The sequence below is a fragment of the Melanerpes formicivorus genome, unplaced genomic scaffold (assembly GCF_026170545.1).
Source record: "Melanerpes formicivorus ecotype bairdi unplaced genomic scaffold, bMelFor1.0.p_v2 SCAF_53, whole genome shotgun sequence".
Lineage (NCBI taxonomy): Eukaryota > Metazoa > Chordata > Aves > Piciformes > Picidae > Melanerpes > Melanerpes formicivorus.
The window spans coordinates 1,695,823-1,717,937 of NW_027142405.1; the positions used below are offsets into that span (position 1 = coordinate 1,695,823).

Sequence of the window (22,115 nt, forward strand, 5' to 3'; positions counted from 1 at the left end):
TGAATGTTTTATGCAATTACACACTGGCATCACCTCCTGCCACCACAAAGCCACATATAAGCACCCTATTACCACGCTCCTCACTGAAGCAAAGCCCTGAGTGTTGGAGGTTGGTGCCATTCCCTACACATTGGTGAGAGACAGCTGGTACCACAGAAAGGCTGCTAAACTGCAAAAGATGTCTCTGGATTCTAACAGCGACCACTGTATCAAGCCAGTGGTTCTCAAACTGCTCCACAGAGAACTGGTGACTGCAGAGTACTTCTTGAAGGTTGGTGGTTGCTCAGGGCCATGTGGAGAGTCAGGAGATGTGGCTAACATGACTGTCTATTCCTGCAGTTGCCAAAAGCCACCTTGAGGAGGAGGAGCCGTTGCTGTCACGAGTAACATAGCCACCCTTCACCAGGAGGCAGAGATGAACCAAGGACCTGCTGCCATAAGATGCTTCAGGCAGGAAAGGGGAAGCAGGGCAAGTGAGTGTGCCAAAACCCAAAGATCTTGCTGTACACCCAGGGGATAAAGGAGGAGATGTCAATTAGAAATAAAAGCTAAACCCTCCAGCCGCCCTTCACCCCCAGTGTCTGCACAGTGGACGATACTTCCCATGCTGAACTACACAGCATTAGGAGAACAGGTCGGTTTGAGCTGAGTGGAAGACAGCAAATGTGGAGTGAGCTGAGCAGATGGAAGGGAAGAGTAAAAAAGCTCACCACCAGACACAGCTGAGGATGTGTGGAGAGCCAAGCTAAGCACATGGCATGGGCAAAATGAGCAACCAAGGCAGATCAGGAGAGGAGGCAGCAAAAGACAGAGACCAAACAAGCAAAATCAAGCAAAGTAAAAAGAACATGGTACAGTATTCCACTTTGGTTGTTTTGGGGTATTTTCAAGGTGTTTGAGATTTTGTTTTACATAAGCAGCCACAGGAAGGACCGATATCCTCAGAGAATTCCAACCTAACCATAAGAAGAAGTTTGAGAACCACTCTGATAGAGGTCGATGTGATGGTCTAACAGCGAGCACCAACATCTGTTTCACCTTTCACACTTGCAGACTTCTCCTCTTCAAGTAAAAAACAAGAAAAAAAGGAAAAAAGAAAAAAAAGGGGCAAAAAGGCAAAAAAGCACTTGGAAGTGATCATTCCCACAGGGGAACCAGCTGCAGGTAAAGCAGTCAGCACACTTCTTTGTATTTATTTCTGAACACTAAAACAATGCATGGGCTGGTTTCCCCTTCAGTGTATCACTGGGCATTTTCCAAATGAACATGCTAGTTATTTAAATACAGTTTGTAGATTCCATTCATCAAAACTGTCTTGACATCTCGAGTACCAGTTGTCACAAACTTGAAAGATAGGTAGCAACTACATGGTAGGGAACAAAAGAGAAGATCATTACACAGGAAGCCAGGCAACATTATACCCTAAACATGTTTCCTTAATACTGGAGAGTAAAAAGAGTGTGAAGGTTCTTTTTCCTTAAAACACTCAAGTACTAATGCAAGATGTGTTAGCGCCCATGCATAAAAGTGGCTTAAATCAAGACAACTTTCTGTACACAAAGTACCTTCTGACACTGTAGTATAAGAATCTTGATGCTGAAGACAAGAGCTCCTGGTGCAAAACCCATTGCAGACATGGATTGATACTGGCTACTGATGCCAAGAGGCTGAAAAACTGAAGAAAGGTATTTAACCGCTTGGCACCGTGTAGCTCACCTAAGGCATCAGGAAATCTTGATGCTCAGCAACAAGAATAGACAATCCCAAGGCAAACTGTAGTTCTAGCTCTTTGATGGTGCCCAAAGTAGGGAATTCTTATGAGTAAGACATCCTAACCATGGGTACCCTCAAATCTGATACAGCCAAGGAAACTGCTTCTTCCATGTGTGGCTGTCTTCAGATACATTTGTTGGGCTTTGCTTGGGTATGCAGGTAAAGGACACACTGAGAGGTTATATGCCATGTCTGAGAGGGTTACTCACGTCATCCACCTCTGGAGTCTGTCAATGAAAACAAAATAGATATTACAAGCCCCCAATTCGTTACCTGAGCTCTCCAAGAAGTGATGATATTGTACTCAGAGTCGACCCATTCTCCTTTTTTGCTTCTGCTGTTGCAATCTGATAAAGCAACTTTTCCATTGAAAATGGTTTGGCTATACGTCGTCTCTTCATTTCCTGGGACAGAAATTACCACATTAGTCCACGAGCTAATTTGAAAATAAAAGTTACTGAGAACAAATTCAATGTGGCAAAAAGAAGATAAAGTAAGGACTTCTTTAAAGTATTTATGTGCCCGACTTCCACCCAGCCCCTCACTTCACACTGAAATGCATTACAAATCAGTCCTTTCAGTGGAGAAAACAATAGGAGAAGAAAATAGTGAAGAAAATGAGAAAATGAAAAGGAGGAAGATGCCCAGACACAGGTCACCATGCTATTCACTTAACCAGAAGAGCCAGTGATAACCTCAAAATTCCCTCCCCCAAAACTCTTTTCAGGTGGAGGCCATGAGGAGTAACTCAATCACTTATGCTCAGCAGCACGCTATTTGCATGCTCAGCCAAGCAGTAAGATCTAGTCTTCTGACATGCTTGAAGTCAGGATTGGAATGACTTTACATCTTTCACAGCATTGAAGATATATTAGGTGCTTAAGAATTAATCAGAACAACTAGCAACAGACACAGATGTTGGGGAGAACAGACAACAGGCCAAAAAAAAGAGGGTTTGTTTCAGTTCTGCTCAGTTTTGCCTGTTACCAGTTCCCTCTGTGCAAGCTCCTAAAGCTGTATCTTTCCTTCCTGTCAATACAAACTGAGTGATTTTGCTAGCTTTAGCGCTTTTTATAACTCTCATGTAAGTAAATTCCTTTATTTACTCTTTGGTAAGAAAAAAGTCAAGAGTTTTCCCAGTGCCTGAAGAGGTATGCTTTGTTTGATACGTCTGACAAGTTCAACTAATGGCAGTGCTGACGCACAATGCCACTTTGGTTAGGAGTTAAGCCCAGCAAATACCTACTCCCCACAAACAAAAATGAAGATTTATCATGAACCTTCATATTTTTTTCACCCTGGTTTGCAGCCCTCATTACATTCTCTTCATATTTCTTTTATCAAAACAAATCTTAACAATTTTAACAGCATAGACTGCATGCATTGAAGTGATAACTATGTATGATAAAATGAATTAGTAACCTTTGCTAATCAAAAAGCATTCAAAAGAGGGTACTATAATAAAAGCAGTCTTCAGAAAGTTCTGTTAGAGCCTATATGGGGTTAGAGCAGCTGCAGTTGTAAGGTATGCTGTGAGAAGTTCTGTTGCATGTTAGATTTGCTTAGCATATTGTCTGAGGCTGTCTAAGAACAGCTGCCTCAAGCCAGAACAAGAGCTTGTACAGGCAACGCATGCAGCCGGGATAAAAGGCTGCAGCGCTGGAGGAGAAAAGCAAGACATGCTGCTGCCGGCTGGCAGCTCAGGGACCTTCTGAGCCCAGTATGGGTCTGTGCTGTGTTAAGCACAACTCATTGGATCTGTGCATTTGTCTCAACTGCTGAATCCATGTACAGCTTTCTGTTCCATACAGTACTGAAATGCACAGATAAGTATTTTGAAACAGACTTTTGTTTGCCTTTGACTTGCTACCTAATTATTTCTTCTAATGACACATATTTCAGTGTAATGGGAGACTGCTAACATTCCTATCATAATTATCACCATCCTGCCACTTGTGATCTGGTCTTACTATTGTAGGTGTTTCCTAGTCACTCATTTTCCAAGCTGCATAGTCCTCCTATATTCAATACAGAAGCTAATCCATGCCTTTAATCTTCAACCTCCACTGTGCTTTTTCTAGTTCCTCTATATTCCTTCTGTAATTAGGGATTCAGAATTGCTCACATGTTCAAGCCATGGCCAAAGCAAGAGCCGACACAGTGCCACAGCAATGTTTCTGCTTTGTTCTCTATTTTCCCCTTGCAATTCCTAATATTCAATACATATTTTTTAAACCTTTCTGGAGCACTTGGCTGCCAGCCCTGTAGGGATCCAAAGATCTCTTTTTTTCATTAGCTAGAGCTCATTCAGAGCCCTGTGTCCATCAAATTAGCATCACTTTTTACTTACAAGTCATTTAAAATATATCCACCCATTTTTTTCACTCAGATTACTCAGTATCATGAGATCTTCCTGTAACACCTCATAGCTTCAGCTTTTGCTGTCATTCCCATTAATGTCCTCAGCAGAAAGGACCAGTTTTGCTCTTCATTTCCTTATGTTATTTACATATGTGTTGAACTGTAGTGGTCTTAGTACACATTCTTGAGGAGCAAAGCAAGAGCCCCCCCCATCCATAATAGAAACTGCCACGTGTTCCCCTTTAACCCCTCTTTAACCCATGGCAGGTTCATTTCTTTAAGAGCCTATTCTGAGGAACCTCACCCAAAGTCTTCCAGTAAAGTAATGCTCACAAACTGCCAAACAGATCTGCTTTGTCCATCCATCCTTCCAAGTTTCCAGGCCTGAGGGCCACAACCTTGCTGCGCAAACACATGTTCTTGCATTCTTTTCTACATTTATTTTCTTTTGGCCTTTTGGAAGTTATACTTCAAAAAGTCTCTTTTTGGTCTGCATGTGTGCATTTACAGGCATCTTGCAAGAGTGGTTGTTTTATTTGCATTTTCATCTTCTAGACACAAAAGGGATTTTTTTTGGTCTTGCTTCAAACAGACTCCTTTCTCCTGGTGTTTAGCCATGCCGAGTGTAGTGGAGGTTTGCCTTATGAAATTCTTTTTTGCTAGGCAATGTGCAAGTGTTGTGAGCCTCTAACACAGCATCTTTAAACAATTTCTATGCTGCACGCAAACACTTAACCCTTTTTTCTGCATTTGCAATTTAACGAGCCTCCTTGTTTTTATACAAGGCTGTCTTTTGAAATCAAACACCACAGTAGTGGAGATTTTGCCTTTTATTGCTCTTTTTCAAGGTTCTTAATCTCTGCTCACCATCAGAGCACAGCTCCTTCATAATGATGTTTTGACCTGGGCTGCACCACTGCTAAGAAGTCAGACTACAGTTTCTTCTCCTTGCATGGATTTCCTGACTAGTTGCTCCCTGAAACCATTTTGGTTCTGGTAACAAACACCACCACAACCAGTGTCCTAATTAGGAGGATGCCAGCATTTCCCATCACCATTGTATGTCCTGGCCTTCTCTAGTATGACACAGGCACACACCATCTAGAAGAGCAAAGCAGAGGAGTGAATGTACCGGGCAACACCGTTGACAGCGAGGGCCCAAACATCCACAGGGCACGCCTGTGTTAAAAAAGCCAATGGCTTTATTTCAGAGCAGTCCAGCCTTGCCCTGTGGCCACACTACCACTGGTGTTTGGAGGACAGCAGGTGCACTTCTGTAGTACCTCTTTCCATTTGGTTTAATTTGAAAACAGCACTGTCTGCTCAGGCTATGACAGCTCTGTGATGGGAACCAAGGAGTAGTAATTGTGTGGGGTTTTAAAGGCACGTTCCTTCCCCAAGCTAAGACTTGGGATGATACATGAAAAGATCTTGCTAACACCTGGGCTGGACAGTGATGATACTATGCTTTCCCTATACAGGATGGAAAGACCAGTGTGCAGGGATTCTAACAGTATAGATCTTGGTCTTCTTATCAGAATACAGAATTAACCAGGTTGGAAAAGACCTTCAAGATCATTGAGTCCAACCTATCAATCAACACCATCTAATCAACTAAACCACAGCACTAAATGCCTCATCCAGTCTTACTTTAAAGACTTCCTGTGAAGGTGACTCTACCACCTCCCCAGGCAGCCCATTCCAATGGGCAATCATTCTGTGAGTAATTTCTTCCTAACATCCAGCCTAAACCTCCCCTGGTGCAGCTTGAGACTGCATCCTCTCATTCTGTCACAAGTTGCTTGGGAGAAGAGACTGACCCTGGTGACAGTGTTAAAGCTGGATCATTTGACCACAAGGTCTTCTGTCTGCAGCACTGCTGCTCCTATGTACTTTCCCCTCTGCTATTATGGTACTGGCTGAGTATCTTCCTTTTACTAAGTTTCTGGTAGGCCATATACCACCTAAGCCCTCCTTTAAAAACAGACATTCCTTCTTACTTCCAAACCTCTAGACCAGAGTGCTTTAATTTAATCCAATATTCTGCTTTCCTGTTTCCTAATTGACTTTTCCTGACTTTGCCCAATGCCTTATTCAGGGGTATGGAGTCACCCCTTTGCCACTGCAGAACACAAACTCTTCCACCATACCTGTAAAGATTCTCCTCATCCTTAGTTTAAAATGTCAAGAGTTCTTTGGGTGTTTTTTAAAAGCCAGCAGCAACCTGGCTCCACATAGGGTTTAGGTGAAACCTCTGTCCCTTTACACAGGCTTTATGCAAACTCTTTTATTCCAGCAATTATCCCAACTCCTTATAAACTGAAATCAATGCAATTTTAGATGCAGAATTTCATTTTTCCATATATTAAAGGAGATTGAGCATTCATTCAATACAGAAATGAAACAACATCATCTAGTAATATAAAGAGAGTCACGTAAAAAATAAGGTCACAGTATCACAGAATGAAAACAAGTTTAGTGTATCAAACAGCTGAAAACTGTCAATATTGCTGCCAAGAATGGACGGACAGGGAGGTACAGTTAGTTGTTTGTCAGTGTTCATTAGCAGTCCAAAAGGAGAATCTTGCTCCTTACACAGAACTTCCCACAACCTCTGCAGAGCACAATCCCAGCCAGCCTTTGAAAATGGCAAAGTGCCTTGGTAGAAGTGGAGGAACCATCGAAGAAATTTCCAAAATGTAAGGGAGTTCAGAACTTTGGACAGTTTGAAGGAAGAAGGAGGGAAACACAAGAAAAGGCGGCGGCAAAGAACAATGCAGTAGGTGTTTCCAGGGGTATTTTGATATAAAGACATATCTGTGGTTCTTGTCAATTTTGCAGGAGCTATGACTTCCAATTTTCAAGATAGGTTATCAATAGATTGGAATCTCTTGGATTTTCAGTCAGCTTCTATTTACCCAGTGCAAAGCTCTTAAACATTAACCAAAAGAAACGGTTCTTCAGAATTTGAGGCACCAGTAAGAGCTTTTTAATTGCTGCATAGTGATTTCTGTCTCTTACAGGAGTGGTGTTTTCACAATATCAAACAGGTGTTCAGTAGAGCAATAAATAGGGCATACAGAGTTTATATAAGTGTGTACCTTCAGACAGAAGAGGTTCACTCAGGATTTTCATTCCTCACCTACACAGATGTACAATTCCCACCTTCCCCCATCATAAATCTGTAGTAAAATAATCTCTTATTTCAAACTAAGTTAATATACAGTTAGTATACCCAGGCTGGAACAATTCTATTACAGCCTAAAGAATCAAATCCTAACTGTGGACATACTACATTTAATTACTTACTACCCACTTGGTCTGAAGCTGTAAATAGTAATTTACTAGTGGTTTAGTTATAAAACACTACCAAAATAGCATCTGTAACCCACAGTGTATTTGAGGAGGTCAAGAACATAACTAGTGATATGTATTCTTTGTCTAAGAACACAGAAATGTACCCAAAATCTTGATCAGTGGACAATTTGCCTGTTTGTTTCTGCAGGCAGCCTGCCTCAGTTTAGTTGTGTGGAAAGGGAAGAGGAAGGGGTTTTATTTACATCTTAGTGCCAGATGGGCTGTCAGTGAACCTAAGGATTTTCAAGTCAGTTAGAATTGAAATCACCCTGATCAACAGCTTTTCCTGAAGGAAGGGGCAGAGAAAGACAAGCAATACAGTTGTGAGTATTAACTGCCTGCCTATCATAGGAGCTGCAAGCATAGTTATTCAGAGATTTGCACCTGAGATGCTACTGGTTCTAGAAAACATCCCTAAAAAACAAATAAATTACTAAGCTAATACAATAGATTATCATCAGCTCTGAAGGGATTTTGAAAAGCTTCCTGGCAAACTGGTCTGCAGGCATAACAATCTTCTGAATTTCCCAAACAGAGAGGTTTTTAGCTGTCAGTTACTAACTCAGTTGCCTTTCTGAAAGCACTGGATCATCTTATGCCCTGCAGAAGTCATTGCTTTTTGTAATTTACAGTCCACACAAATAGATGCAGTTGTACTAGTCTGCAGTGCTAACAATCCTGGAATGTCGGGTTTGCTGTTGTTTTAGATGGCAGGGCCGTGAATCCATTTTAACTCCTTTCTCAACTTACCTTGGCTGTTTTAAACCCCATACTTGTCCACTGGGTGGTAGCAAAGTGCACTGATTCAGATACACTATAGCCACAACACACTTTAGACACAAAGGATCCAGGAAAACAGACAACAAACTGCCCGCTCTGCTGTACAGTACGGTGCACCCTGATCCCCTCCTTACACAATATTTCCGGGGAGATCTAGAAAGACATAAAAACAAAACAAAAACAAAGCAAAACAAAAGGGGGTGGGGGTGGGGGTGTAGGGGGGGGTGGGAAGGGGGGGGAAAAGAAAGCAAATCAGAACTTTATCTTTTACAGTTAGAGACCCTTGATGGGTACTGCCACATGCTAATTGAAGAAAAAAAACCTGTGCTCTGCTAACAGCCCAGCTCTGTCTGCAGCTCTTCCCTCCCAAAAATCTGAAGCTTAGTGTTTGAAGTGAGAATTACAGAAGTGGCTCCTTTGAAACCAACAGCTTAAACTCTTATTTGCCAAGCAATCTCAAACACAAAGCCACAAAGCAATACTACTGAGAAAGCAGCACAGACCATTCAGTTTTGCACCCAAATCTTTTCAGACTTGGCACTGAATCCATCTTGCTAACTTCTGTTAGGAACGTTAACACGGATAGCTGAGGGAGGGGTTTTTTGTTGTGGGCTCCCAACTTTGTACTTAAATGCACTAAATGGAAATTGTTACCCACAAAATAAACAAGGGAGCCAAAACCACTTTAAAATCCTTTGAAGTGTTAGGCTTTTCATTTCCATACTGGCATCATAAAATGATCACATCAGATTAACTGATTGCAAAACATGTCCTTTGTGAGGTTTCATACATTATGGACAATACTAAAATTGGAAATCTACTGCACTGTCACATTTATTTTTATTTTCACATACAAACCCTGTTAGAAAAATGCTATGTGGGCAAACACTGAGTTAGTAGCCAGATTTTAACATCAGCCTCTGCATCACGGTAGTGTAAGACAAAACCAAAATAAATCCCCCCTCAAAACAGCCTTCTGATTAGCTTTGGGTTCTCAAGTGGGAATACTTCTCCCAGTGCTAACCTACCATTACATTACTTTCAAGCATTTCCAGCCCTGGAGTGCCATTGGCTTGCAGCAGGGTATGTACCACATCATCAAGTTTGTTCTCCTCCGCAGCAGGAATGCAATACCTGTTGTTTTGTTAGAGGAAAAGAGAAAGATTTACTGTGGAGTAAATAATGGTCCACAGCCCAGGATACTCATTTTAAAAAAATAATAAACACACACAGGCTTTCCCCCACAGTTCTTTTTGGTAAAAGACTGAGTATTATTGGAAAGCTGTCTATTTAGACTCAGTCTGAAGGTGTTCACTAGGTGCCACAAGACACAGAATCTGCAATACAGTACCCTGTAATATCAGAGGAGATAAACCAGCAATGGAATGCTGTTCATTCTAATGGCACCAGAACAGCTTGCATCTTGTGAGCAGCTCTATGTGTTATCTTTACTGTAAATGGTTGTATCAATTACCTGTGCATCAACCAAAGGACCTTTTTATTTAGTAGTATCTTCTGTTCAGAACAATCAAGAAACCACAAATCATCTTTACTGTTACTACCCCTAGCTAGCCTAATGCCTTCTTGCCATGCTTACTAAACAAATCCTGCATTTCTCCTCTCCCTAGTAACAAAAGAAAGTCCAAAAGAGCATCCATAGCAGCAAGCGAGGTTTAAAACTCTGCTGGGTATATGCCAAGCTGCACATCCTCCTCTCCTTTAGAGGCCAAAGAAGCAGCTGTCCTGTGCTGCTAGCAATGCTCCCTACAGAGAAGTGACAAGAGATAACATAGGAGTCTCAGGTCTTACCTTCACACACCCAAAGAGCTGCTATTTTGCTGGATATAGGGAGGCAATATGGTGACAATTAGACTCTTGGTTGTACCCTGCTGGAAGGGCATTATGTCTACCCAGAAGATACCTGTTCCCAAGATCTGGTAGCTGGTACCCTCTAACTGCAAACTAAGCAGCGTAGCTTAATGTGAAACACTGCATCCTCAGAGTCCCAAAACTGCCTTGAGCTGCTGCCATGCTATGCTTTGTCTGTGACATTACTTTCTTTGCATTTGTTATGCTCAGGCAAGTAAAAAACATCTCCAGATTTATCATAACTAGCAGTTCACTTTAAGCAATGAGACCTCAACCTAGATCCAAATTCTGCCCCCACACCAGACACACACACAAACACACAAAGCCATTTTTGCACACTTGGCAACAAGAGAATAACTAGATCGTGATTTTGGGGAAAGGGGGCAGTATTCTTGCCATTCATCAGATCTTGCTGCCTTTTTTCATAAAGCCTTCTGCCTGCCTTACAATCTTGTGAGGGTATTCACTTGCAGCATGCACTACTGTTAACTCCATGTGCATCACATGGAGTTACCCTGCTTCATGAGTCTGTAGGAGGCTGCACTTCCTATGACTTGAACATCTTGTTATTCTTCACTGTACTGGTGATGACTTTGATCTTTGTTAACCTTCAAGTCAAGAGCCAGAAAAGATTACAGTATTGACTCTCACACAGCTGACTGTAGCCACCATAACGGCTTTAGTGAGCTAGCTATCCAGGTGTGCATAGAATCAGAGTCATTTTGGTTGGAAAAGACTAGTCCTATCACTACCTGATATCCTGAGAAGTCCCTCCCCAGCCTTCTTGTAGGCCCCCTTCAGATACTGGAAGGCCACAATGAGGTCATCTCGGAGCCTTCTCTTCTGCAGACTGAACAGCCCCAACTCCTTCAGTCTGTCCTCATAGGAGAGGTGCTCCAACCTTCTGATCATCCTCGTGGCCCTTCTCTGGACACGTTCCAGCACCTCCACATCCCTCTTGTAATAGGGGCTCCAGAACTGGATGCAGCACTCCAGGTGGGGTCTCACCAGAGCTGAGTAGAGGGGGAGGATCACCTCCCTTGACTGCTGGCCACACTTCTCGATGCAGCCCAGGATCTGATTGGCTTTGCGGGCTGCAAGTCCACACTGAGAGCTCATGTTGAGCTTCTTGTCCACCAGCACCCCCAAGTCTCTCTCCTCAGGACTTCTGCCCTGCATGAAAATTCAGTTCTCTCCCATTTACTCTGCAGGAGGTAAAACCTGATTACAGCGTGACCAGAGCAATATTCTCAGAAGAGAAGATTTCTGGATGCTAGGTGGACTTTGCAGGATGGAGAACTTTGGTGCCCAGTGGCCTGCTTTGATGTACTGAAGCAGCCACCAGAAGCAATGGCTAGCTGCATTTGAGCCTGTTCAATTCCAAAAGGCACATGTTTTGACAGGCACAGTATGGAGAGTGGCCTCAGAACATAATTAAGGGATTCTTTTAGTGCCTTCTGTTTGGAGTTCACTGTCATTTAAGACTAGATGAATGTCAGAGAGAGAAACAGTCTCACCTAAGGTTGAGGACAACATGACTTGCTCAGCAGTTTTCCCTGCTAGTATGTTATTATACAATATTAAGGATTCTTGATTCACAAAGGAAGGAGAGGAGCCATGAATGCCTGTGACACAAAGTGACAAACTCCCAGGTGTGCAGCATAATGAAGCGTTTACCTGTACCCCTTGGTATGATCACATATACAACATTTTTCCAACTTAAAATATTTAGACAGAGGAGCTTCTGCTTCAATGGGTTTCTTCTGAAATGTCAAATCCTTTATTCTGGGCCATGTGCATTCCTAGTGACAGCTGGGTCAGCACTCCAGACATCAGCAGTAGCTGAGAAATCTGGGAGTTAAAGGTAATGGGTAGAGTACACACTTTACATGTGAACGAAGAACAGCTGCCACTGCCATTACCAACACAGGGACTTCGGGATGCAAAAGGGACCCTGCAAGCCTCCTCCTATCACACCAAGCAAAGAGGGGAGCAACTGGAACTCTGAAAGGGATCCAGCTTCTCACCTTTGCAGGGGAGCATCATTTCAATAACTTTTCTTCTCCGTTTATTGCATTTTCTCTGATCAAGAAACACAGTTACATTGCTTATCATTCACTGCTCTCACTGAACAGGTTGCCCACAGGTTTTGTGGAAGCTCTAACTCTGGAATAGTTTAAAGCTAGTCTGGATGGGACCTTGAGCAACCTGGTCTGGCAGGCAGTGTCTCTGTCCATGGCAGGGGGTTGGAACAAGATGATCTTTAAGGTCCCTTCCAACCCAAATCATCTAGGATTGGGTAATAGCACCAATGTCACAAGAACCTGGAGGAAAGGCTTGTGACATAGCAGCACCTGCTTCCCCTGATCCCTCCATTAACTCTTGCACTTCTGCTCCCCAGACACTGGGATAATGTGTGTAATCACATTAAAAATTATCATCATATGCTAATGAAAAGAAAGGATGGAGGAAAAGAAGCAGGGATGGGATAAATACAGAGTTAATGATACTTTGCATAAAATAAAGTAGTCAGAGCATGGATTCAATCACTTTACAAGTGGCAATACGGAGCTAGCTTGACAAGTGTCTGTGTCATCCTCAGGAAAGTCTACCTTGACTAGCTGTCATTTGGCTTTCATGGTGTGAAAACTTTCTGTAGATTAAACCCTACGCCAAGCAGGAACAGTTCATTGCTGAGTAGAACAGAGCATGGAAGATAAAGTGCAACTTTTCTTCTGGGAAAGGGTGTTTCATCACTTAAATTCAGACTGCATTTTCCTATTAAAACTGCAGTCACACTCACTGGACCTTTTAGGCAAGATTCACTCATGCAGCAGGTACTGCACAAGCTGCCCTTAACACCAGCCTCCAGACAGCCACTGCATGAATGTGAAGGAATACCTACCCACAGCAGGAATACCTACCAAATGCAATCAGCACCAGTGTGTAAGTAGTCTATGTATGGAAGGTGATTTTGGTCTCGAGACCAGCATGAGGTAGAAAAGACCATGCCAATATTTAGCCAAGGAATTGTCACTCCTAAAACAAAGAGATTGAAAATGAGTTTTGAGTAAATGTGCTTTCTAAAAGACAGTTTGAGGGAGCATTTCAGTTGAAAATCTTTTTCCACCCACAGGCTGACCCTTAAGTTTTAAGTCTTCCTACTAGAGTGAATAATTCACAGAGTATAATTTAACAAATTCAGCATTTTCCACTAGCAAAATATCTGCCAGCCAATTACAGTGCCCTTGAGCATACTTGTTTTCTGACAGCTGTAAAAAAAGTTGTAATTCTTTAGAGTATTTACAAATACTCATCATTCAAGCTCCGTGTCATTTATCAGAGGAGGTTGCTCCATGTTGTTAAGTGTACCTGTTTCCCAGCTGGTTTGCTTAGGCAGAGGAGTCTGAATTATGCTTTCAGGTAATGTTTCTACCAGTAAATTGCAATAGCACATATGCAGCTGGAGCACTCATGAAAATTCACCTGGAAAACTTGTGGGCTGCATTGCCCAGTGCTGTGGACTGTGTTGGCAAGTAAGGAAGTTGCACAGCTCTGTCCTTCATCACCCTGACACAAAGCAGGAACACTGATGTAGTGGCAACAACAGAAAGGAATAGTGCAGGAACTGCTGGGTCCGCCCAGATATACAATCCCAAATATTCATTAATACTTTATCCACACATCTGCCTTAGTTGGTTTAAACACCACCTACTACACACAACTGTGTGTCTACTGGGTCAGGTGGCAAACAGAGGGACTAGAAAGAGGCTTTGGTAACTAGACCACCACATTTAGAGGACACTTGTTCTTGCTGGAAACATGGAAAAGAGGCTTACCAGGCACAGCACCAAGGTGTCGCAGGATGGATCCCGTATTATTAGGAAGGACTGTGAGGTTCCACCCATGCCTGTTGAAGGGGTGACACAGAGGCAGACACGCGTCAGTACACACTCCCGGTGCCAGCACCCCCACCGCTAATCTGCCATGCCAGCCTCACGTCTCCAGCTCTGCCCAGCACGGCAAAGCAGCTGGCACAGGTCGACAGAGCAGGTGAATTTGGTGATCTTACCTTGAAAATGGTTCAGATTTTCCCACAGGAAAGCCGCTCCCGTGGGTGTTGGTATCTACTTTTCCACAATGCACTGCTACATGGCAATCCTTCTGTTCCACTATCCGCCAATACTCTTGCTGTGGTAAGAGAAGAAAGCAGTAGGGCATTTTTAGTTCACTGAACAAGGTGTATCTCATTAAAATACCAACCCCAGAAATTTACAGAGCTTTCATGACCTCAATGTAATTCAACATAAAGCACTGCTTAAATATAAGAATGTAAATACTTGAAAGTAACAATGAACAGAATTGAGATCCTCTTGGCTCCTGTGCTTCAGCACATGACAGATTAAGACTTCTTTCTCTCCCTCAGTTCACTGACACCTTTATTAAAAATGTCCAAAAATTTAAAAGGGAGAATCAGTACCATGTCTATCTAACCATGTATTTCTCTCCTATGCTAGACAAGTCTTAAACTGCTTCTGGTAATGCCTGAGCATCATCTATACTCAGTCCTCCCCCATACTCAGTCCTCCCTGAAATGCAAACTGTTATGACCCTTTGTGTTGGCCTCACCTCTACTTCTGCTACTGTTGGCTCCTTTGTGAAGCACATGTTCATGATGTTTCTTGCTGTTCGGTAGAAGGTTGTTAAAGAAACAGACCTACCCTGTGGAAAAGAGAAAATTGAAAGTGAAAATAAGAAAGGTGTTTCCATTCCCCTTGGCTTCACTCTTTCCCTTACATGCTCAGTCCCAGATCATGATAGGGAGACAATGTCTCCAGACATGTGTGGGTCTAAAGTTTATTTCTTATCTGATGAAAAACATCTTGAAATATACAGAAATTTAATCACATTGATTCACCAAACCAGCCATCTTAAAGGCCAACTGGATGTTCCCAGGAGGCTATGTAAACTGCTGTGTCCAGCACAACACTGTGTTTGATAAATGCTGCAGATGGCCACAACCCTGCCTTCTATGACAGAGTGCAACCTTACCTGCACTTTACAATCAAATTCAACAGTGAGCACAGGACCACATGGCTATGCCGTTACACACAAAGAGGTCAAAAGGACTTAGGAAATTCACAGGACAGTTCAGCATCAAACTAGTATTGTATGTGATAGAAAGGGTCACAAAATGTAGAGTTTACCAAGATCACTGCCCTCAACTGCTTACAGAAACTAATTATCCTCAATTCAAGAAAAGCTGCTCAAATGCAAGGCATCAGGACCTGCTATTACCAGGCTGAGAAAAGTAAAACACAGTGAAACTGCCACATGAGCACACTCTTTCTTGTCACAGCTGCAGAAGCCACACAAGAGGAGGATATAACCTGGTTTTCTGCTAGTTATACCTAAGTTTCTGCATACCAGCTTTCATGTATACTTTTAACACCAGATACTCTGGGAAGCAGCCTGTGAAGGCAGAAGCACGAGAACCCGCTTGCCTCTTTCAGCTCAGGCACTCTGGTCTGCCAAGAGAGGGATACCCCCTATTGCCTTCTCTGCTCCCAGGCAGAAGAAACATCCTGGGAAGCTGTGAGCTGGCAGGCATCACGTTAGCTGCTGTGGCCATACTAGTTTGTGAGCATCACTGCAGACAGAGACTAGCATCACTCTGCAAATGCAAAGTTTAAATATCTTTGTCTCCTTGCCAGATTCTACCACTCCCTCCTCTAACTTCCACCGTGCCCACTGGTTGCCCATCTGAGCAACCACAGACTTACAAACTCCACATAAATGAGTGTTTTATTATTCAGACTATTACTTTCCTAGCTTTTCAATTATGAAACAGATCTGCCAAACCACCTCAGCCTTTTCTTGTGTTTAATTTAAGAACTATGCTCCAGAGTAAATAGAAACAACTATACAAGCAGCTTTTCCCCCAGAGGCCAAGTCTACCACTTTGCCGTGCTCCTATGGTTGTAACATTGTCACTTTTTTAATTGAATGCAGCATAATTAGCTGTAACAAAAAGTTTGTGAAACGTCCAGGGCCTGGGGCCCTCTGATTCCCATAAACTTCAGAGTTGGATGCTCTGTGATACAATAAGCAATTTCCTTCATCTTTTAATGCCCTCGTGAATCATTTATTGAGGTAGCCTTTTACAACAAAACCTCTTATAAAACTCAGGGCCAGCACCAACAGTCACACTTGAGCACTGACTTCACTGCTCACAAACACACACACATGCTCTGCAGCAGCCTCCTTATGTCAGTTACTTGCACAGAAAAATAGAGACTCCTCTCCCAAGATGAACCATGTCTCACCATTTTTCAGATATGCAGCAAGCATGAAAAAAGAAAGTGGAAAATCTGAACAGTTCAGTCCCTTAAAACTGCACAGACCCATTTCTTTCTCTATCAGGAACTTGGTACCCTTTTAGTCTCCTAAGTTGTGCCACACATTAAATGGTGGAGGGATTTTTGTTTTCTGGTTCTGTTCTGGTTGGTTTTGGTTTGGGTTTTTTTTCATCTCAGGGATCTTGTAAAATTTTCTAATGCCAACTCGGAAAAGGATTTAAAATGCCGTAACAGAACGTTTGAACCACAATGCAAGGCGAATTGCTGAAGAGTGAAAATACCCTTTTCAGTGCCCTCAACAAGATCTTAATAGTTCATCAACTGTCACGGGGGCTTCAAGCTACCGAACAGAGTCTCTGTTGCTGTGACAATATGACAGAGGAAGGCTTAAGGAACAAAATTTCCTGTTTCCTCTCCTGATTCTTTCTATGGCCTCTGTGTCAGCCCCAGGAGCCAACCCAGAGTATCACCACCACCAAGCCTGGAGGCGAAGACACAGAGAAGAACACCATAATGATTATGAATGCTAAGAACATTAAAGTAACCATAAATATGAGCAGAAAACAGAGATTTCATAACAGCCACAGGGAGGAAGGAGGGACTCCCATTAAGCACTATCCAAAAATGTCCAGTCCCCAGCTGAAGAGACCTCTCAGCATGGGATTTCTCGGACAGTTTCATGGGAGGGCTGGCTAAATTGCACTGGTGGTTTCTCCTGCATGCCCCTCTAACATGTTTGTTAATAAGCCTTGAGTTTGTTCTGTGTGGAAGCAAACAGTTTTCAGTCAGCTCCAGCACAGACTTAAAAATATTTTCAAAGGTAAAACTGGGGAAAGAAGAGAAGAGTGAAAATACTGCAGTAGATCCTTCTTGAAGTAAACAGCAGTTTACCTCAGGTACTTGGAAACAATGACATTTTATCAGTCAGGTAAAAAAACTCTACACTTAGGAGTAACAAAAGCAAGTGCAGCAGCCTGCAGCACACAGAAATACAGCAGGCCCTACAAGCTGGAAAGGAGCAACACCAGGAGCCCTGGCAGAAAGACAAGACGAAGATGAAGGAGATTTACTCTGACCTTGACATGTGATACGGGGGTAACTGCTCCTGGAAGACCGGACACTTCTTTCACTCCAGTGTGAGCACATGCTGACTACAGGAATTACTCTGCAAAATCCCACATGTATGGCTCCTTCATGCTCTGGCACTGACTTTATGGCCCATACTAGTCTATAGCCATATGATCATCATCTCTTGGCCTGGACTTTTATCAAAGGGTTGGGGTTGGTTTGTTTTCTGTGTTTCTTGTCTTTCATTAGAATTGGTAATGTGATTTATAAGGGAACCATCACAATCCCATCATCTGTAGAAACTGCAACCTGAAGTCCTGTTCTGCTGAACAAATTTCAGATTTTGTTGGAAGCATACAAACAGGTAATGCACACTTCCCCCTTCACAGACACATGCAGAGAAAGATACCATCATTTAAGGAGAACAGAGAATGCAGGATTGAAAGGCTTGTTTCACAAAATGCCATGAAGTACCCCCTGCTTAAATCTGCAACCAGCACCACCTCACCTCAGCCTTATTAAAAAGCCTAGTGATAAGCTAGTCATTCACAAATCTTGTGGGTCACTCCAGTGTATCATGTTTGTTGTGTAATTTCTTATTTGTACACTCTGAATCTTGCTTTGAGTGACACAACCAGTTCTCATGCCTCAGTCCTTCTACAGACCTTTCCTTTAAGTGCTGTGAAAATGAAGCTACTCCTCTCTCTGCACTCAGACTGACCAGGTGTCCTCCAGGACACTTTACAACAAGATCTCTCCAGAAACCCACCATGGTCCATCACCTGTGACTGCAGTCCTTTGTCTGCACCACAGGGAAGCATGGGATGGGATTCAATGGGAAGGCCCAGTGCCTAAGAAGTTGCTGGTACCACAGCATACAACTCAAGGCATTGCCTGAATGGCTTCTGTGTGCTGCAGCTACTTTGGTGTGTGGGAGGAGCACTGACCTGCAGACTCAGCAATGCTCACCTCTAACAGCGTCTATGCCCAGAACAGAAGTATTTGTACCAAGTGTTCTGGACTCACACAGGGTCTGACACTGTCAGTGCTGCTGGTGCTCTTTGGGAAGCAGCAGCAATTTGGGGGCAATCAGCCTTTGGGGTAAAGCCTGGGGCTCAGCAGGTCCAGGCTGGTTATAATGGCTGTACTTTGCTTGCCTGCTTTTTATTTTCAAAGTCTGATTATCATACTGCTCATAAATCCTGATCTTGCTTTTTGAGTTACTTTTTAACTTCTAAACTTGCGACTTGCACTAGAAAAGAAGATGGAGGCATTTCCTCACTACGTTTGAGGTTGGTCACACAGCAGTCAGGGTAAGTGGTATCAGATTTTTCATTTAACATCATTAAGCACAGGATATTAAGCACAAAAATGCCTCTTTGCTATTCACAAAAGCTGCTGGCATTAGATAAGCTTCCCTCCGACAGAAGCATAGCAAAGAGATTGCTTTTCAAAGATGGAATTGAGGCCGGAGACCTCGAGTAAAAGAATTTTTGGGCTGACAAATCATAAGAGGCTACAAAAGAAACCTGAAGCAAGCTTTTAAAGGCTCAAGTCAGGAGCTCATGCAGTCCCTAAACAGCTTAACAATGAGCCACTCTGGGCTATCTGGCTTCCTTTCCTGGTGATGGAAGAGATACTGGAAGAGGAAGAACAGCGTACTCCTTTACCGGGCACAGACACTCAGTGCGCAATTTCTCTCAGAGCACAGCTATGCAATTCAACCCAACCCAAAGCTGCACTGCAAGCTGCGGTGCCAAGTCTGGCTCCAGAGCTGGAGACTGCCAAATAAAATACAGCGAAGGAGTCAGCATTCCTTCGGAAATAGACGTACTTGATAGAGGACTAAGCCTCTGTGTGAGTGCTGGTGCTTTGCAGAATCTGGCACCATCAATGAAAACAGTCTGCACTTCAGTTTGCCCTTTAACCGTAGTAGTATTTCTAGTTATGTGAGTTTTTATGTGGAGCACTACTTCACTCAACAAGAGAATTGCATGAAGCAGGAATGACAAAGCAGAGCATTACTTTAAATGTCACAAGACAATGAAAATACAAGGAACAATTGGGCATAGCTATTCAGGGAACCTCTCATAGGAGATGAAGGGAGGCAGAGCCCAGTGCATTTCATTACAACGGCACCTTCCAGCTTTCCCAGACACGGCATGAGAGCAAGGCACATCAGGATAAAGCCACCACATCACCTGGCTGTGGCAGCTGCTGGCTGTGTTGCTGCCTTGGGGTAGCACTGCAGCCCAGGGGCTCCCCACAGCCAGCTGGATTTGCACCCGGACGCCACCCAGATGACAGCATCATCAGTTCTGCAAAACAAAATCGGCACAGCCCACCTCATTACCTTGTATATACACTTGTGTAAGTCACTAAGAACTCCCTCCTCCTCGTCCTCGTCCTCCTTCGTGGTCTCCTTTTCCTGAGCGAAGAGCCGCCGCCTGCCCGTCTTCAGTGGGACGTCAACCTCTTTTAACTTGTTGCGGAAGCCGTTTTTGTGAACCACGCCGTTGATGAGTCCGTTTTTGGGCTCAAAACGGGGCAAGGAATGGAACTTGTAGGCATTCTCCGAATGTCCCTCCAAAGGTCCTTTCCTCTTCTCCAAAATTTCCTTTTCCAGCAAGACCTCCTTCTCCAGTTTCTTGTGCTCCTCAGGGGAGAGGGAGTCATAGGAGAGCAAGTACTGGCAGTAGGCTTCTTGCAGCTTGGCCAGCCTGTCCTGTGCAGTTTTGGGGATGCGCAGCATGTCTGCCAGCTTGTTCCATTTCTTGAGGTCAGTCACTTGCTGCATCCCCCCCATCTCGTTGATCAGCTGGACGAAGCAGGCCAGGTCGAGCTCACAGCCTCCTGGGGTCCATGTGTGCCAGGCAGCAGAGGAAGGGAAAGCGAAACACAGGAGCATGTTAGGAAAGTTGTAGGGGTGCTTGTGTCAAGTGTGCTTCTAAGCTGGGCACCTATAGGATGTGTCACCTGTACAGCTCCAGTCACCTGGGCACCAGAGGAGGACTGTCCCTGTCTCACAGGGTTTCTGCTAAAGACAGGCATGTGCCACTGTTTTGCTAAGTGAATTAATTCGGCAGAGCATAATTGGCCATTTGCAATAGATTTCCCTGTGGTTAAATTTGCTTTTCAGAGAGTTTCATTCTTCTCAGTTTATCCCCAGCTATCTCCTGACACATGCCTTTCCCTTGGTCACTGTGCAGTGACCAGGCAATTGAGACCTATGTAGCCCTTTAAAAGCCCCCACCTTCCCCTCACCTCCCACCAATCCCACATCTGGTTTATAGCAGGAAGGAGCAAAACAAATGTCTTTTTGATTGCCAGCACCCATTTTGACAAGTGCCTATCCTTCCTGGAGGTGAAACATCCATTACCTAATGTCTACACAACACTTTGAAAACAGTATTTCAAAGCAGCACAGTGACATAGTAACATCATTCATTGCACAGGTAGATTGAAAAAAAAAGACAAAACAACTTAAAAACACCCAAGGGAGGCTGGGAGTTGTTTGGGGTTTGTGCCTGCAACTGCATGAAAGACATTCCAGACACATTATTCTTCCAGTTTGAGGCTATCCATACTTTATACCCACTATGTTTTGGTCTGTTTTAAGCTGAGTAGCACATTTCACACTCCAGTCAAAAGAACAAACTAAAAAAGGAGGATTATACAAACTGCAGCATAACAAGCAGCCAAATGGATGAGGAACAATAAAAGAAACATCATACTCTCAAAGCACAGAAATAAATCATCAGGAGAAAGAGTGAAGAAACAGAGTGGAGACCACCTACAATTCAAGAGGGCACTGCTAAAGGAGAAAGGACAATTAATACAAAACTTGTGCCAACACCGCTGCCGCCACATTGTCTCTCCTCCCCTCTTCTCTTTGAGAAAAGTAAAAAATCATTATGTCATAGCTGTCTCAGAGCACTTGGAGATGTTATTACACAACAGAGAAGCACAAAAGCAGTGTTATGCTAAATATTTACTGTCAGAGGCACAGCACCTTAAAGACCAGTCACATCATCTCGCCTGCTAGTGCAAGCAGTATTACTTTCTTCAAGCTACCCTATGCTGCACCTCAGATGCTTCACATCTGATCCAAATTTTCCTTCTTCCCTCTGCTTTTCCCTCTTCCACTACTTAAGCCAATCCAGTGAGGAGGGAGACTCAGCAGTGCAAACGTGCAGGCAGTATTTTGGGATGACAACAGCTGTAATGGTGACAAAGCAGCACCAGAGTCTGCTCGCTAATGCTGGACAAAGGTGTGAAAAGAGGAAAAGTTTTTGGTTGCAGCCAAAAGCAAGGGCAAGGCTTTGAGGACCATACCACAAGGGTGGAGGCAGGCCCGTGGTGTAGCAGATTTATCCAATTTAGCCATTTGGAGGGGAGGAGGTCAGAGTGGCTAAGTATTGAAGCTTGAGGAACATTAAACACTATTGGAACAAAACCCAAGTTTGAAAGGTTTTCTTTCTCTCCTCTTTAATCTCCCCATTAAATAACTTTCAAGCTGGCCTCTACTACAGGCTGTACAGGCTGTTA

At 43.4% G+C, this 22,115-nt stretch overlaps 1 protein-coding gene across 3 annotated transcripts in view; it reads right to left on the reverse strand.

The window, feature by feature from the left end:
* The window catches only part of JARID2 (jumonji and AT-rich interaction domain containing 2), a 233,130-nt gene that overhangs the window by 6,116 nt on the left and 204,899 nt on the right, over nt 1-22,115 (reverse strand). For all 3 annotated transcript variants that reach the window (XM_068160823.1, XM_068160822.1, XM_068160824.1), the window contains exons 8-15: nt 19,921-20,420; nt 14,770-14,862; nt 14,213-14,331; nt 13,980-14,050; nt 13,065-13,179; nt 9,300-9,405; nt 8,242-8,424; nt 2,047-2,177 (exon numbers count right to left, since the gene is read on the reverse strand). In XM_068160823.1, coding sequence (XP_068016924.1) covers nt 2,047-2,177; nt 8,242-8,424; nt 9,300-9,405; nt 13,065-13,179; nt 13,980-14,050; nt 14,213-14,331; nt 14,770-14,862; nt 19,921-20,420 — 1,318 coding nt within the window. The remainder of the gene's footprint in view (nt 1-2,046; nt 2,178-8,241; nt 8,425-9,299; nt 9,406-13,064; nt 13,180-13,979; nt 14,051-14,212; nt 14,332-14,769; nt 14,863-19,920; nt 20,421-22,115) is intronic.